Raw genomic sequence first — 18335 nt, 5'->3', positions numbered from 1 at the left:
GATGACTGCAAGGGCAACCAAACTACAAGGAAAACTATTATTTTCATCACTCATCATTTTTTTACAAAGTAATACGGTATAATGACCGATATTACTCTTTGAAAAGTAAGTATTGTTTATTTTTGTGTCTCGTACAGCCATGCGATGGTATTAGTCGAGTATTCTTTTAAACTCAGCTATAATTAAGTAGTAGCTAAATTTTTTGTGGTTTAATTGTTATGAATGAAATAAAATGAAATTTATTATTCGTAAATAAAAATGTAATGTAATGTTTTGTAATGTTTATAAAAATGTATGTCAATTAAATAATCAACCGAGCGAAAGTGAGATCCAAGGTTGATAAGTGATACCTATTATCTTATAATATATTCTATCGACCTAGAGGTTAGAGTTAGAGACATCAAAATTCTGCGCAACGTTTTTGTTCGGGGTAAACTGAAAAGCAGGTAGTGTTAGAGTTAGACCGAGAAAAGTCAGCAACGATTTTGATTACGTCATAATTTTATAGAAGTCATAGCAGCACTGCGTGTGCAGAATTATCTTGGTCTAACCCTACGCTAGAAATATTCGCGGCCTAAGCTAGAAAAAAAATGGAAAAAAAAATAAAAACTATGCCGCAAACTTTTCAGCCGCCCCTCGTACAAACAGATTATAAATATAAGATTCATAATTAAGTACTCCACTTTTAACCTTTTAACCGCCAGCAATTTTTGATCGAGCGTGCTCGTGTCGCCACCGACAGTAATTGTACCACGCCTTCGACCAACACGGAAGGGACGCGGCATTCGCACTATTTCCCCTCTGCCTAGGTACAAGATCAACTGATCTAGCGCGGGTAATAAAACTAGTTGCGCTCGGATTTTAAACTAGACCGAGTCCAGACGCGCTAGTGAACACAGCAGCAGAAAAAATGCCAATTGCTCGGTTTTTTGTTGTAAAAAGAGGTCGGGGACATCAAATTTACAAAAAGAAGGTTTCACATGTTATATTTTTTTTACATATCATACGTTTAATTACATTTAAACACAATTATTATATTTTAGTTGCATGTAATTGTTAGATTTATCGATTTTTCTCGCCCAGTACAAATTGCGGATCGGTCGAGCGACAAATCCGACTTCTCATCTCTTGACGAAAATGTGTTAGTGTGCGTGTTGTGACACTTGTGACTCGTCCGTACACAAAAACAGATCGAGGTGTGCAAGATTTGTCTGTGTAGGGTGTCATTTTCTATGTATTTGTGTCGTCATTACAGATTGGATTTTGTATGTATGTGTGTGAGAAGTGCGACTGTGTGCACGTTCCCCCCCGCGAAAAATGGCAGAATGATTTGAATGTCAAGATATCGCTTGGGCCTATCCCTTCCGACCTGTCGGAAGCCCGTGTTGATCGAAGTACCACGCAGAGTAAGGTTGGCATAGTTACGGGAGTTATAAATTAAATGTGCTGTAAAAACCAAATCAGATCTTTGTCTTATTTATCAGACTGTGGCGAAATGAGCTGGATATATAATGTCTTATATATCAGACTCTGGCGGTTAAAGGGTTAACCATATGAGGCATACGAATATTTTAAACCTTATTTGTGTCTAATTGTATTTATTGAATACAAATAAGTATAGGTAAACCAGAACTTTGGGAGTATTGTCATGAGGGCGCTCGTTTTGAATTTTATATAGCAACAATTTGTATAGTGGGGACAATGGAAATTGGCAGATGATTTTTGTTTTAGTCCGACAACTTTAATAAGTGCGAAGTTTGATGTTTGGATATTTCTTCGGTTTTTACGCTTAAATGGCTGACTCGATTTTGATAAAATGAAGTAAAGTAAAGCGTAAAGTCAATAAGTAACGCAAGAGTTTAAGTAAGAATTTATATAGATAATTTTACAAATAACATTATTACAAGACATCAACCAAATCGTGACGACCTGACTATAGTGACATTAGTCCATAAGTTTGAAACTTACCCGTCAATTCAGATGTTAATTTCGTTATGTTTTTTAATGGAAGAAATTTCTCTCACGCACGTTTTTTTCCAATAAATAACTATATAGGTACACTATTTACAACTTTTTTCTCTGTAAAATCTAAAACTTTCGGCATGATTATTGCAGTCTAATAATAATTCACACGAAACTAGACGAAGCAATGTTTACATTGTCAATATTGACAACTATCATAGAGGGTAGATGTTGTATATTATTAAAATTGTTGCCATTGCTAGAAATTAGTACCAACAAATTTCCGTAACATGGCGCACCCTCAATAGATCCTGGTTCACCTATACCTAAGCGGTAAGCGGGGTGTAATTTATGAAATTAAATGAATTGTTTAAGATAAAATGTCGTCTTAACACATATTACTCATTTAAGTGCTGCAGAAATTCTTCGTAATTATTGTCACCCTACATACTCGTAAACAGGTATAATTAATGACAGTCAATTTGCAGTCTAGACACTGGTTGCAACCACATCACGAGTGGTTTTAATTTCTTTTATTTTATACGTGTTTCGTCGGTGGCAAAGCATGCTTTATTCAAGTTTGAAGTCGATTTCACAAAGTATATTTTATGGTTGTGTTGTGTGGTAGGGTAATTCGCCAGTAACTGGCCACCTGTTAGAAACTGGCCACCCTAATTATTACTATTACTATTATGAGCCCATATTGTCCCACTGCTGGGCAAAGGCCTCCCTCTTATTCTTCCACGTATCCCTATCCTCGGAAGTCTCCCACCAGTCTCCGTCAAAGAAGTCAAGCTCGTCCCTCCATCTCCGACGAGGTCTACCGTAATGCCTTACAATTTGTGGGACCCAACGTGGCTGTTTTGGCCCTAAACTGACCCTAAACTAAAAATGAATTCTATTCACCTATAAAAATAATTCAATTTAGTATAAGGTGGCTAGTTATTGAAGGGTGGCCAGTTATTGGCCGGTAGCCAGTTACTGGCGAATTACCCTATATACTCCCTACGGAGCAGGAGATCCGGAATTCGAATTCTGGTAAGAGCGTTTATTTGGCATATAAACGCCAAAAAAAATGCTCTGAGTATTTGTAATTCTGAGATTTTTTTTTAGTCAACATTATCAGTATCTCCGGGTGTCTCAGAAGTAAAGAGACATATTTTATTGTCATTTGATAGTTTTCCAAAAAAAAATGTACATTTCATTCATGTCTTCAAAATATTGACTTCTTGGGCTCATTTTACTCAGAATCATTTGTACATTCACGCCTCATACATGAAAAAAGTGTCCCAAAATTTTGTATGAAAAAATATTTTTCCAGTGCGTCACGTTCATACAAATAAAAAAAATATTCATACAAAAATGTGACGATCTGGAAAGGAAATCTTGGGACAAATTTTTTCGAGGCGTGAATGTACAAATGATTCTGAGTAAAATGAGCCCAGGAAGTTAATATTTTGAAGACATGAATGAAATGTACATTTTTTTGGAAAACGCTCATTTATGCCGGTTCTAGATTTTTCCAGCCACGACTTTGGCCATACTAAATATTAAAAAAAAAGCGGCCAAGTGCGAGTCGGACTCGCCCATGAAGGGTTCCGTATTTAGGGGATTTATGACGAATTAAAAAAAAAAATACTTACTAGATCTCGTTCAAACCAATTTTCGGTAGAAGTTTGCATGGTAATGTACATTATATATTTTTGTTAGTTTTATCATTCTCTTATTTTAGAAGTTACAGGGGGGGGGGAGGAACCCCCAATTTATTGTTTTTTTTTATTATTTTTGTGTGAATCTTAATGCGGTTCACAGAATACATCTACTTACCAAGTTTCAACAGTATAGTTCTTATTGTTTCGGAAAAAAGTGGCTGTGACATACGGACGGACGGACAGACAGACAGACAGACATGACGAATCCATAAGGGTTCCGTTTTTTGCCATTAGGCTACGGAACCCTAAAAATATTTGGCTTTTGTTAAAAATGTTTGGTCGTAAGTCACATTTTTACGACTGGTTGAATAGAATCCCAGCTTTCCAGGAACATTGTTGGGATCCGCCGGAACATAGCCGGTTTCCTCGTCAATAAATCGTTGAGTAAATACTTTCCTAAATTGACTGTTAAACTCTTCGGCACCCTCTTTTGGCACAGTCCTCTCGGTCCTTTATTTATCTAGGAGCTGTTTTGTTGTCACATACTACGGGAAGTAGTGTCATAAGGTGCAAATTTTGGTATCGGATGAATTCACTTGGCACAGATGTAATATTATATAAAGGTAAGCTAATTTAGCCCTGGAGCCATCCGCCGCCCCCTGGCAGGAAGGGAGGGGGGCAGTCAAAGTTACACGCCGCTGCGCTTCAGAAAAAAAAACCAACGGGTTGCACTCCGGGAGTGCCGACAGAAGTGAAAACTCAATGACTTGTCCAAAATGTCTGCAGCACTATGTATAATTGACCCATCCTCCTTTCTATTGAAAAACTTTAGTCCCGAAATTGCTGGCCAGTGAGCTTGTTTAAAATTCGAAATTGAAATTTGTAGCGTTAATTGTTTAAAATTCAAATAGAAATTGTAAAGTTACCTTGCAGACCTCGCATCTAAATATATTTGGTCATGATATTTTGGGTTTTATAGTGTTACATCTGTGCCAAGTGAATTTATCCGATACCAAAATTTGCACCTTCCATACATTGGGTGACACTACTTCCCAGGCTAAAATTATGTTTTAAATCTATTACTATTACAAATTAATATCTAGAAAGGAAAATGAGGACAACGTTTGTATAAAAAGGCGATTTCGCCCGGGTCCTCCACTTTCGTCTTATAAATTAGGTGCTATGGTACTAGTCATATTAGTGTGAGTGAGGTAGTAAAAAAAAACAACGTCCAAGAGTCATATTACATTTAATCTTAACTAAATCAAATATCACAATTTCTCCAGAATGCTGGCGATGGAGGCAGCCACTCCGGACACCATGGCTACTGTTGCTAGCAGCACAATGATGGCGTTCTTCACGACGACCCAGTAGCAGCAACCCAGGTCTTTGCCCCACCGCCAGATGGTCTCCGAGATGGCCGGCAGCATCAGCCCCATGAAGGACAGGCATACGGCTCCCACCAGCTCCATGAACAGCTCGAGGCGCGGAACTGCGCTGGCTAGTCCAACTGTTGACAAATTAAAGGATCAAATTTGGATCTAGTCAGGCGGTCTAGCATGAGTTGTGTTCTCGCGCGTGACTCCCTACATCTTACGCGACTCTACCCTACATCTTTTATTTGGCTGAGATATGTGAACCTCATGGGCTTTCCTCTGCGTCTTTTACCAATCTCTTATATCAAAGTAATCTCTTAAATCAATTTTACCCTACCTATGAAAAAGCGCTGGTGGCCTAGCGGTAAGAGCATGCGCCTTGCAATCCGGATGTCGCGGGTTCCAACCCCAGCTCGTACCAATGAGTTGGTCGCAACTTATGTACGAAATATCATTTGATATTTACTAGTCGCTTTTCGGTGAAGGAAAACATCGTGAGGATACCGGACTAATCCCAATAAGGCCTAGTGTCTCTGGGTTGGAAGATCAGATGGCAGTCGCTTTCGTAAAAACTAGTGGCCACGCCAATTCCTGGGATTAGTTGCCAAGCGGACCCGGGCTCCCATGAGCCGTGGCAAAATGCCGGGACAACGCGAGGAAGATGATGTTACCTATGAATAAGGTTCCAAGGAAGCGGATCCCAGCGATCGCCCACCGGTGCGCGCGCGCAGGCACCTTGGGCTCCACGCGTCGCCACACCACGTCTACGGGCACGTAGAAGATCAGCGCGAACGTCAGAAGCATCACGCACGCCACCAGGATCTTCGCCGACTGAGCCAGGCTGAAACCAATTGAATATGTTTTCCCATTTCTTTTATTAACTTTGTTTTCTTTTCCTTTTGTAAGATTTTGATATGTTTTCTGAAAGAGCTACGTATTTGTATGATTCCAGGTACATATATTTTTTAAACCAAATTTCTGTTACACCTAAGGGTAACATTCCATTTCTGACCGCAGCTGCACTACTAGTACTGAACGCGTCGCTGTTACTGTCAATTTCCATAGTAAAATGAACAGTAGTGCAGCTGCGGTCGGAAATGGACTGTCACCTTTATGTGTATAATTGCATCAATTCTATAGTAATTTAAATTGTATTTTTTCCTTTCTTACTCGTAATGCATGTTAATTATAACATGTAATTTTTTAGATAGATGTGTCCCGCCGAGTTTGTTGCCGGTCCCATATTGTTGGGAAATCCTCCTCCAATTGAGGAGGGATTTAAATCTTCTCGGGGCAAAGGTGTAGAGTTGGAGCCGGTGTAGCTTTATTTGTTCCTAAGTCTTGGGTGGTTTCTATGTATGTATTTACTATATTAAATATATTAAGAACGGGTCACACGTATTTTAAGTCGAAAAACGTCGTTTTTAATATATTTAATATGTCTTTGTCTCACGGAAGTTTATGTATTTACTTATTATTTATTTTATGTATTGTACACAACATAAGTCTTCTTGAGCTTACTGTGGGACTTATTCAATCTGTGTAAGAATGTGCTATAATATTTATTTATTAAAACAATACAATTTAAAGTACTATAGGATTCATGTATACGTGTGAGTACTGACATTTCATCTTGAGGCAAGTTCAGTGTGAGGCTTCCACGCACGTCATCCCCGTACTGCACATAGCCGGCGAACCCCACACATCCATACAGTATGGACACCGTCACCATGGCGATGTTCAGCACCCCAGGACAGCCCAGGAACTGTGTCGGTTTCACCATCTCGTTTTCCACCGGCATCACCACGCCAATGCCTTCCATTGCAAACAAGCTCGTGCTGAAAAAAAAAAAAAATCTGGCGATAATCACTTGTTAGCGGAGCATTGTTAGCGGAGTATTTAATTGTGGTGTTGACGTACGCTGTAAACTTATGATAGAAACTTATAAATAAATAAATAACAGCTTTGGGGTTGCGTAAGAAAATCAAAATCGACTGTGCCAATAACAGATTACTTGAAAATGAAAATTATATTCGGTATTTAAATCAGTCAAGTGTAAAGATATGGGTGCACTCATCATACTCAAAAATACATATGTCCCATAACTCTTATAATATCAGCGAATTAAGAACTATGGGACATATTTTTTGAGTAAGTTTATGCACCTATCACGATACTGCAGGAAATATTAAAATCATTTTTGATGCCGGGATTTCGACATCAGCGCAGTTAGGAGTAATGCTGCACCGCAATACCTACTGCAGACGTCTCGGTAGTGCAGTCTGAATCCTTTATATTATCATAAATTATATACCTACCTCAAGTACAATATGATATAATATAAAAGTGCGTCCCGTCTACGAGTAAGAACTTTCAGCGTTACCCATACCAGGCGTGGCTCACTCCGCGATTTCGTCGCTTTGCTACAGGTAGCTAATAAAAGTACATCCGTTCCACATCAATTTTGGTGGCTAGCCATAAGCCGCGCGTGGCGCTGTCGCCACCTAGCGGCCATATCAGTGCTGATCGTAACAGACGCGTTTTGTTAGAGAGTGAGTCTTCTGTACCTAGTACTATTATTTATTCTGTGCCCATGCATGATATCGAAATTGGTAAAAGCACGGCATAAGCGAAAACTCACCTTATAAAATTAGGTATCCCCGTTACAGGGGCAGCCAATTTCCTCTCCGATAGGTCGGGAGGGTCTCTCAAGCAGTAGTAGACAGATATGCCGATGGCCGCGGCCCAAACGAAGTTGGCGAGAGCGGAGAACGGCACGAGGTACTTCAACTTGTTGATTTGGGTGAGTGGTACCAGTACCACCAAAGTCAGCGCGCAGTAGACGGTGACTGACCAGGAGGGCCCCCCGTATTCGTCTGATACCTGGACATGTATCGATGGTGTTATTACTGCGCCACAATTATTTCACGTCCCAATGCTGTAGGGAGATGGTCGGCGCTTTATCATTTGTCACCATGCCTGTCACGTTCTAATAAGTATGTAAGTGCGAAAGTGACGCATGACATGACAGGTGATAAAAATGCGGCTATGATGCCGCTGCTGGTCACCGGCATAAAATAAGTAATTATTTCATACATAACGTACACGCTCCATCCCGCCTGGTTTTTAATCAGGTAGTAGGTAGCTTCAAATGTGCTTAGAAATGATAAAATACTTAGTTTCTGTTTTTACAATTTTTACCTATGTTTTGGCTATTAGCACAATTAAAACATTCCCACACCCAAAACCCCGGAGTATGTTATGTATATTATGTATCCGTGCTTGTCAGTTTCAGCATGTTTCAGTAAATAACAACTGTAATTTCTACCACGTTGCATGATTACGCCGAAGTATTTACAAACGACTACTCTCTCATCGTATTTGAGCGTTTTCCAAAAAAAGTGTACATTTCATTCATGTCTTCAAAATATTGACTTCTTGGGCTCATTTTACTCAGAATCATATGTACATTCACGCCTCATACATGAAAAAATGTGTCCCAAAATTTTGTATGAGAATTTTTTTTTCCAGTGCGTCACGTTCATACAAATAAAAAAAAATTTCATACAAGAATGTGACGATCAGGAAAGGAAAGTTTTGGACACATTTTTTTATGTATGAAGGCGTGAATGTACAAATGATTCTGAGTAAAATGAGCCCAAGAAGTCAATATTTTGAAGACATGAATGAAATGTACACTTTTTTTGGAAAACGCTCATTTATCGATATCAAAATCGTTAGAGATTCCTCCTATTTTAATTATTACTCACCTGTTTGAAGGATTCTGCCACTACCACAACATAGACACAGCATGCGCCTATGTGAGTTACGGCTAGAGCCCAGTCAGCTAACTCTCTGTAAATCAAAGACACCGAATGATTACATCAATCATTAATATCATCAGATGATGATCCTTGCGTTGTCCCGGCATTTTGCCACGGATTATTTTCGAATAAAAACCTCTATCAAGTTGGTATAAAATGGCTTGTTCAAGGAGGATTTTATACAATATCACATTTGACACAATTATAACACAATTTTATAACTACATAATTTATTTATTTATACTAATAACACAATTATGATCTGTGCTAATAACCAAATGACTCAAATCAATGAGAACATTTAAGACATACGCATTGCAGTTAGTAATATGTGGCATCGTATATGGCATGCATACCTATCTAGTATTCGCTAGGTGCACGACTGGTGCTGCCCTCATTTTGTCGGACTTTAAATTTATGTTACGTGGACGTTAAATCTTATGGAGTAAAATTAGTTCAAGCGGCTGCCGCTAGTACTAATGGCGGCCATTCCATAAGATTGTGTTTGTGACGATCAGCGCCACTTCCCCCTCCACCGACTTCGCACCTTGCCAATAGCGGTTTAAGAGGAATTTTCGTGGAATTTCCTCCCGCGCATGCTCCGGCAGTGGAATGAGCTCCCTTCCGAGATTTTCCCGAGGGTCTACACCTACAGTATGGGGTTCTTCAAAAAAGGAGTGTACACGTTTTTAAAAGGTAACGCGCATGTAACACCTCTGGAGTTGCAGGCGTCCATATTAGGCTACGGTGACTGCTTACCATCAGGCGGTACGTATGATTGTTTGCCACCGACGTGATATAAAAGTAAATCTCGCGTGACTCGAGACTTGAGAGCAGCTGAGCAGCAGTGTTTTATTTAAATTGTGTAAATTACTAATTTACTAATAAACGCTTTCTTTTGTAATTAAATCTAACTGAAGTTATTCTCATAAATATGAGGTATCTCAGTTACCTATACGATACGTCCTCCTGACGAGAAAATAAAAATAACTCCGGCATCACAATTTCATTTAGGGATTTCTTTATAAGGAGGAGTACCTATTGAATGAGCATTGAAGAAATTTCATTACGAAGGAATTTTCAGGCATACCTACATTTTGTTAGGTGGCATTTATTAAGGACTTATTATATTATATGTTATATGTACATAGTTTCAATGAAGAATACAATTTAGAAATATAACATAACAAACATTTTTTTTCTTTTTAATTAGTTTGGTTAGTTAGGTACGTATTTTGATGGTCTCACATTTTAGAATAGGAATAAAACATTTTAGTATAGGCACTCGCTGGTGCTATACTTGAAAACTATGGGAAATTTAAATCAACCGATGGATACACGTGGCTTGTTTTTTGAGAGCTCTAGGCAGGCTTCCATAGTTATTCTAGTTCGTTGAGTTGTAGCTACCGTTTGCAATCTGGATCCGAAATGTATGACATTATCCGGATCTGGATCCGAAACCGCGGATCTTCGCACACATTTCAGATCCATCGTGCAAACCCTAGTTGTAGCACCAGGTTACCTGGCAAACGAGGAGAACCTCCGTACGGGCTTAGGTCCCATCTGGAAGACCAGGTCACACGTGTCTGCGTACCCGAGGGCCGGCCTCTTGAGCTCCACGCATAGTTGCTGCGATGTCCTCACCTGTGCAACAGAAATATACAAGACATTTCAATGACGGTTTCTATAAGAAATATTTGTTAGGAAAATTACTAAAAGCAGATTTTATATTAAAAAGATATCATCATTCATCAAATCACGCATCAGAATTGTCAAAATGGCCACTCCATTTTACCATTCCCTAGAAAAATTCCGTGAATTGATCAAATGTCAGGGTCGGTTCAGTGAAAAAAGCGGCCAAGTGCGAGTCGGACTGACGAAGGGTTCCGTATTTAGGGGATTTATGACGTATTAAAAAAACTACTTACTAGATCTCGTTCAAACCAATTTTCGGTGGAAGTTTGCATGGTAAATATATTTTTTTTTTATTTTATCATTCTCTTATTTTAAAAGTTACAGGGGGGGGACACACATTTTACCACTTTGGAAGAGTCTCTCGCGAGTCTCGCGCAAACTATTCAGTTAAAAAAAAATGATATTAGAAACCTCAGTATCATTTTTGAAGACCTATCCTTAGATACCCCACACGTATGGGTTTGATGAAAAAAAAAATTTTCGAGTTTCAGGTCTAAGTATGGGGAACCCCCAAAATTTATTGTTTTTTTTTTTCTATTTTTGTGTGGAAATCTTAATGCGGTTCACAGAATACATCTACTTACCAAGTTTCAGTTCCGGACGGACGGACGGAGGGACAGACAGACAGACAGACAGACATGACGAATCCATAAGGGTTCCGTTTTTTGACATTTGGCTACGGAACCCTAAAAACGAAATAGGCCAAATCAACCAACTTCCTGTAACGTCTGCGAATATTAATGATTTAAGACCTGTAATACTCTTACGATAGATGTCGCTAGGCGTCCCCGCGCGTTAAGGCGCATAATTATGAAGGACGTGGTGGAAAAATTCGCTACGTCAACAGGTATGTTTCGGTAGCTCGGTAGGTAGTGCGACGGGCTGGTATCTCGGAGTCGCGAGTTCGAGTTTCAATAAATAAGTATTAGTGTAAGGCCTGAGTGGACGCTCGAGTTGGGCGTGCAGCGGGGCGGGGCGTGCGGCGTGCATGTTAAACAAATACAAGCGTATAGTAGCGGCCTTAGTGCACGCTGTTCAAATTACTTGTGAGCCCGAGGCCACACTGCAGGCCCCGCCGAACGCTCCGCTTCGAGCGTCCACTCAGGCCTTACACTTAAGTATAGAGCACATTAAATAACACAAATTGACAGAGCCCCACAGTAAGCTGAAGAGTGTGTGTTGTGGGTACTCAACTCGCAACGATATATAATACAATATATAAATAGGTACTTAAATACAAATAAAACACCCATGACTCGGGAACAAATAAATGTCCGTGCTCGCATCACACAAATAGACAGACCCGAGATAGTGAGTTTTTCACTTTTTCTTTGTTTGGTGATTTGATAAAACCCCAAAACCAGGTCAGTATGTCGCGAAAATGAGCTCTGTAATACTATAATCCAGTAACTTACAAGCTTTTTGTTTTTGTAACGGAGCTCGTTTGCGTCAAATCCAGTAGTTCTGATTTTTTGCAGACTTGTTTATGATGTTGAACGCTAAATGTATAAAGTTACTGTAAGTAGTATTACTAGTACCGTTTTGCCATTTCACTGGACATGTTTAGGGATAACGATAAAAATATCAACGTCTCGGCCTCTCATCGTAAATGTAACGTCTCCATTTCGTTTCGGTGGGGCTAAGGGGTGGGGTGATATACAGAGTGAAAACGTCTTAAATCTTCATAATTTTGTCTGTGTATTTTCTAAAATCTTATGTAGTGTAGTAAAAACACTGTACTACGCTCCAAAAGACAAATAGCAGACGTAGGTGTAAGTAACAGCCGCCAAGCTGAAGTGGGACTGAGCGGGACACGTTTGCCGTATGCCGGATGATTTGTGGGTTAAAATAACAACCAATTGGGTCCCACATCAAACCCGGGGTCGCGGCAAACCTCGACGGCATTGGCGAGATGACCTCGACGCCTTTGACAGGAAATGGTGGGAGACGGGTCAAGACCGGGATACGTGGAAAGGGACGAGGGAGGACTTTGCCCAGCAGTGGGACACTCTAGGCTCATATAAATAATATAAATAATAGTGTAGTCTCGTTTGTCTTAGAACCCAGGAGTAAACGCATGGATTGTACGTGACTTATCTAACAGGAAAATAAAGTAGAGAAGTAATTGGTAATTCGATTTCCTAATAGGTAATACAGGGTACATTTATGACGCAACGGCGTCAACGTAACAACGTGGTGGATTGTTTTATTACTTGTCTATGATTCAATTTATAAATTAAATGACACATAAAAGTACGGGAGTAGAAACAATATTTAATTGCCCTTTAGCATCGCAATACAGCGGGGAAATGCTACCAGCATCCTCGGCACCATGCCAAAGGGGCCATTTTCTAGATGTATTTCAGTTTAATTTAGTTTTTAGTTTTAATTTAGTTTTATTTTATAGATAAGTTCGTTTTTAATACCACATATGTATTGTTATTTCTCTAATAAATGCGACTGTTATTGCCCTTTCGAAAAAAGTAGGTAAGTGTCCTCAAAAAGGTAGTTTATGTACGGGTAACGGTTATAGTATGTTACAAAGGTTTATTCATTTATCAAAACTCATCATATCAGCCTTTTATCGCCCATTGCCACTGCTGCTGAGCATAGGCCACTACGCCTCTTATCCCGGTCCTAAGCCAATCTCATTCAGAAATGACCCGCAGCGTTCCGAATGTCGTCCACCCAACGAGCCAACGGACTATTTTCAATTAACTATTAAGGTAAACGTACTGGTGCTCGACGCGCTCCTAGTACATGGTTTGAAACTTAAGTCATTGTCAATAGAAGTGACAGCAGGGTGCCATCTATTGGGCATTAGCATGTCAAGCACTAGTACGTTTACCTTGATGCATAATTGCATATAATAGTCTGTGATTTGTCTGCGGTTTGAGGTGACGAATTTAGAAAGTTGCGTGTTTATTAACAATTGCACGAAACGAAAACAGAACCTTATTTTTTGCTCTTAAAAGTTACAATCGCTTGTGTCGTTTATTTTCCAGTTATGTATGTACCATTGTTTGTTTCCTCCTTTTGTGAATGGCACAAGTTTCACTTGTGAGCTTAATTCGGCAATTAAGAAAAGAGGTCGTGACGTAATGCAAATCACGTGCGTAACCGTAGGCATAATCGCAATCAGCTGATGTTAGGGCTTATTTAGACGGTGCGAAAACTCGCATGCGAGTTTCATTACATTGCGTCATTTGATCGGTCGGCTGAATTGACGTAACGTCAATGGTCCGCAATGTAACTAGAATCGTAGGTAGGTAGTATACGAGTTCGCGCGCCGTCTAAATCAGCCCTAAGCGAAAAAGGAATGGCACATAACAATCAGAAATATACCTTGATTTTTTTCTGGTAGAAAAGAATTGCGCTTGACAAAACGAAACATCCATAATATTGCTAAGGGTGACACCGAGAAGTTTCGTATTGTGTACTTTTTCAATGTTTGCGTCGTCGATCCGAACGTACAGAGGCTTAAGGTACCGTTTGAATTCAGACTGCACCAGCATTACTGCTGCAGTATTGCAGCGCGACATTACGGCCGTCTGCACAGCTACCGCAAATGTCAAAACTCCAGGCAGCACCATCGATCTTATGATGTAGATAATTGAGGTGAGATTATTTTACACGAACCTTTATTACAAATGGCGCCTTATTGACTACCTTCAATAAGTAGTCGCCGTCAGATGTATCGAAAGTCGTCAGATAAGTAAGTCGGTGCTCAAAATATCTGAATATTCACTTTTAACTAGAGATGCCACGAATATTCGGCAACTATTCGGTATTCGGCCGAATGTTACCTACTATTCGGCCGAATGCCGAATATATGTTGCACCTACTTAAAAAGAAAAATTGTACAATAAAAATAACCAAAAACTATGTAGGTAGGTATATTTAGAATGTGTTCTTGGAAAGTTGTTAAATACGAACTATACGAAGACCCTTTTTTGAGCATTTGTTGATTAAAAAACATTTTATTTTATTCATGAGTCTGTTTTGTTTGACTCTATTCATTAATGCTGTTCAACAGAAATATATCTTAGCTAACGTCATCTAACGTTGAGCTTTGTTAGCGATGAGTTTTCATAATAATTGTGACTCAAAATGTTTGCATGTAATGCCGAATATGCGGTCGCCGAATATTCGGTATTCGACCGAGAGAGGGGCCGAATATTCGGTATTCGGTATTCGGCCAAAACCACTATTCGGGGCATCTCTACCTTTAACGTCTTGATGACGCTCTGAGGGGCTACCGCGAAAACCGAAATTCGCAAATTGCAGGGATCTTTCTCTTTTACTTCAATGAATGCCTTCATTTACATACCGCCAACCTAATTAGAGTGACAGAGAAAAGTTCGCAATTTGCGAACTTCGATTTTCGCGGTAGGCCCCCGTTCAGATATTTGTAAACACCTTGGTCGCATTATCTAATGGAGACTCTATGCTTTATTGCTTGCACGTATACAAATTATAAGGTAGACAATGAGATGAGGTAACGACTTCCTTGCGTCAATTGTTATGGTACAGATACACTATGACGTAAGGCTGTCCAATAAGAATTTTCTATTTGACCAGCGGCGTGGTGGCGTTTTTATCACCTGTCATGCCATGTGTCACTTTCGCACTTAGGTCACAGATTATATAATAGCTTAGGTACATACTTGCTAGAACGTGACAGGCATGGTGACAAAATGATTAAGAGCCGGCCATCTTAGCCCTTCAGGCCGCACATGAACACGTACCTATAATTATTTATAGGTAGGTATATTATATATTAGGTATTGTACATTAGGTTTTTTCTTTTGACCTAACTTAAAAATGATGTACTAAACCGGATACATTTGAGTAGCTGATTCCTCATTCATTTCTTGGCATTCTCTGTTTCAGCTCTGTAGCAGTATTGCCGCCACAGTCGCAATCCGAATGTAAACTTAAGGTCACTGTGGCTAATTCCGTCATGGGGTCTATTCCGTCTAAAGTGTCATTCAATAGAACTTGCTAGCTAACTATGTTACTAGTAAATTGACATTCATTGTCAATTTTAGTATGGCGGTTTGTTTACATAGTTAGCAAGTTCTATTGCATGACACTTTATTAGCGTTTTTCTCAAACAACGAACAAAGTTGATAATTTCATAGACAAACCAGCGATTGCTTTGAGTTTCAACAATCAAAAGCAGATGTTTTTTTCCGACCATGAAAATCAAATAAATATACGCTCGTTGAAGGAATAGTCCCTATGACGGAATTAGCCACATTGACCTTAAATATGATTTTAATACATTCAAAGGGACAGATTGGAATTTCAGTCGTGAATTCCTTAAAAATAGATGTTACCGTAAAATGGGGTGTGTAGGTGCAAAACTGACATTCAAACCTCGATAACATTTTATTTTTACATATGCAAACTGAATGGTGTATATAATAAGTGGTCCGGACGTTTGTATTTTATTTTGGATAGTTCCATTTCATAACTTTGACGATAAACAGGAAATCCCACCTCACCCCGCAGTCCCTCGTATTTGGGGTGAATTGGGTTTTCATACAAAGGTGATTTTTTTTATTATGAGTAGGTATTACTATAGCTCCATTTTAAATTGGAATACATTATTTTTGTAGCAGTAGCCTTAAAAACCCATCTCACCCCCCTTTCATCCCTTTTCTCCCCATTCATATCCCAACTCTCCCCGCGAACCCTACTCACCCCGTTTTACGGTACTTATATAATATGCCTAATGGAACTACATATACCGTCATTTTTAAAAGCTATCGCTGTAGGATGAATGTAAGAGCTAAAATACCGCGAAGAAATAACAAATTCGTAGATTATTTTGTCGATATTATTCACGTGAAGTTGATATAGGTCCCTCCATCGAGACTTAGAAAACTTTGATATGTGGCCGAGTTGATAAAATTGGTTTTTAGGATTTTAGGGTTCCAGTCGACTAGGAACTCTAATCATTTCATGACTTTTTTTTCTTCAACCCACAGACAAGACATCCTCTAGCATGAGCATAGTAACGCTACCCCCTCTGCCACTCATACGGTAGTTTTACTCCGTGATTGGTCCGTGTCTTTGAACGGACCACACACGGCACGGGATTCGCTCACCTCGTCCCCCCGCACCCCCGTATTTTTGGCAGCATCGGTTTCATGAAATAATTGCTCTAAACTCAGTCTAGAGGATTCCTAGTCTATGCTTCAACCTAAAGTGGAGTGTTTGTTGGATAAATAAGTGTTTTCAACAAATGGAAATAATCGCTCAGATGTAAGTATACGCGGAGATACCTACTTATGTTTATTATGCCCATAATTGCTACAAAAAAATCCCGTTTTTAGTATGTCTATTTTGACATGTAGTGTTTTAAATATTATTCACAGACAGACAATATAAACTACTAAACCCTCTGGTCCACAATGCTCTTGCCTTGTTTTTCTATTTTGACCACCGTAAAGGTAAACATGTCAAAGAACTTGAGTTTCGTTCTAACTTCACTCTTCGTTTTCCTCCGCAAAGAATTTTTATTATTCAGCCCCCATTTCAAACTTTTTCTTTATTGTCATGGAAATAGCGTTATGTAAGAATTGGTAATATCTGGTTGACCGAGCTTCGCTTGGAAAACATAAAAACTCGAAAATGCGCGTTTTCCCAGAGATAAGACCTAGCTAGATCGATTTTTCGCCCCCGAAAACCCCCATATAGCAAATTTCATCGAAATCGTTAGAGCCGTTTCCGAGATCCCCGAAATATATATATAAATAAATAAATAAATATATAAATAAACAAGAATTGCTCGTTTAAAGGTATTAGATAGATAGGTAGATAGATAAGCTTTTGACATAATAATATCGTCGCTGCTGACTGCATCTTGTTTACATTCTGTAACTTTTGTGTCAAACAAATATGATGAGTCGCTAAACTTCAAACCAAAATCCATCCATCAATCCATTTGTCGGATTATGCGATTTTGGTATTAAGAAAAGGTAGGGTAGATATTTGCTGAGAGGGTCGAAAGGATTTACCCGAGTTTGAAGTTAAGCGACACATGCTTTGCTAATCCGCGAAATAACGTAGGTACTAGTCAAAAGCAATCCTTTCTCGCGAACGTGTAAAACATTAAAAGAGTGATCCTCAGACAAAGCAGCAAATCAGCTTAATCGATTTATAACATACATCGGCAGGCGTCTCTCACTCCGCGAATTCATCGCTTTGCTACAGGTAGCTAAAAGTACAGCCGTTGGGCCCCAATTTTGGGGAAAGCCATAAGCTGCGCGTGGCGCTGTCGCCACCTAGCGGCCATATCTGTGCTGATCGTAACAGACGCGTTTTGTTAGAGAGTGAGTATTCTGTACTTAGTACTATTATTTATTCTGTGACGTCGGTGTCTTTTAAGTTTGTGAAGACGATTTGGCATAAAAAGACAAAAGTCAACATATAAGTCTGGACTTACAAGTATGTGTATGGCATGTGCGCATATGAAGCCGATGAACGCCATTCCGATGGAGCCGACGAGCAGCCCGGCGTTCTTGAACGCCAGAGGCATCGCCAGCACGCCGGAGCCCAGAGAAGCCTTTAGGAGGTGCGCCAGCGCACCAACGGTCCTGGAATAGAACGTAATCGAAAAGTTACAAACACAAGTGACAATTAAAGGGAACATCCAGCGGCGGTAGCACGGTCGCATTTTAATCACCTGTCCCCATGCCTGTCACGTTCTGACTAGTATGTAAGTGCGAAAGTGGCAGGCATATTAGTGACAGGCGATAAAAATGCAACCATGCAGCCACCGCTGCGGCGGTAGCACGGTCGCATTTTTAACACTT

The 18335-nt window shown here is 39.6% G+C and overlaps 1 protein-coding gene across 1 annotated transcript in view; it reads right to left on the bottom strand.

Annotated features, from left to right (window-relative positions):
• Window positions 1-4846: 4846 nt before the first annotated feature.
• Window positions 4847-18335, bottom strand: part of LOC134662782 (proton-coupled amino acid transporter-like protein pathetic) — a 56771-nt gene continuing 43282 nt past the window's right edge. The window contains exons 4-10 of the mRNA XM_063519079.1: window positions 17966-18116; window positions 10337-10458; window positions 8761-8845; window positions 7632-7873; window positions 6616-6828; window positions 5662-5831; window positions 4847-5124 (exon numbers count right to left, since the gene is read on the bottom strand). Of these exons, the coding sequence (XP_063375149.1) occupies window positions 4886-5124; window positions 5662-5831; window positions 6616-6828; window positions 7632-7873; window positions 8761-8845; window positions 10337-10458; window positions 17966-18116 (1222 nt within the window). The 3' untranslated portion in view covers window positions 4847-4885. The remainder of the gene's footprint in view (window positions 5125-5661; window positions 5832-6615; window positions 6829-7631; window positions 7874-8760; window positions 8846-10336; window positions 10459-17965; window positions 18117-18335) is intronic.

Source organism: Cydia amplana, chromosome 3 (assembly GCF_948474715.1).
Source record: "Cydia amplana chromosome 3, ilCydAmpl1.1, whole genome shotgun sequence".
Taxonomy (NCBI): domain Eukaryota; kingdom Metazoa; phylum Arthropoda; class Insecta; order Lepidoptera; family Tortricidae; genus Cydia; species Cydia amplana.
Note: the sequence above shows the minus strand (reverse complement) of the source record. Positions and strands in the feature narration are given on the sequence as shown.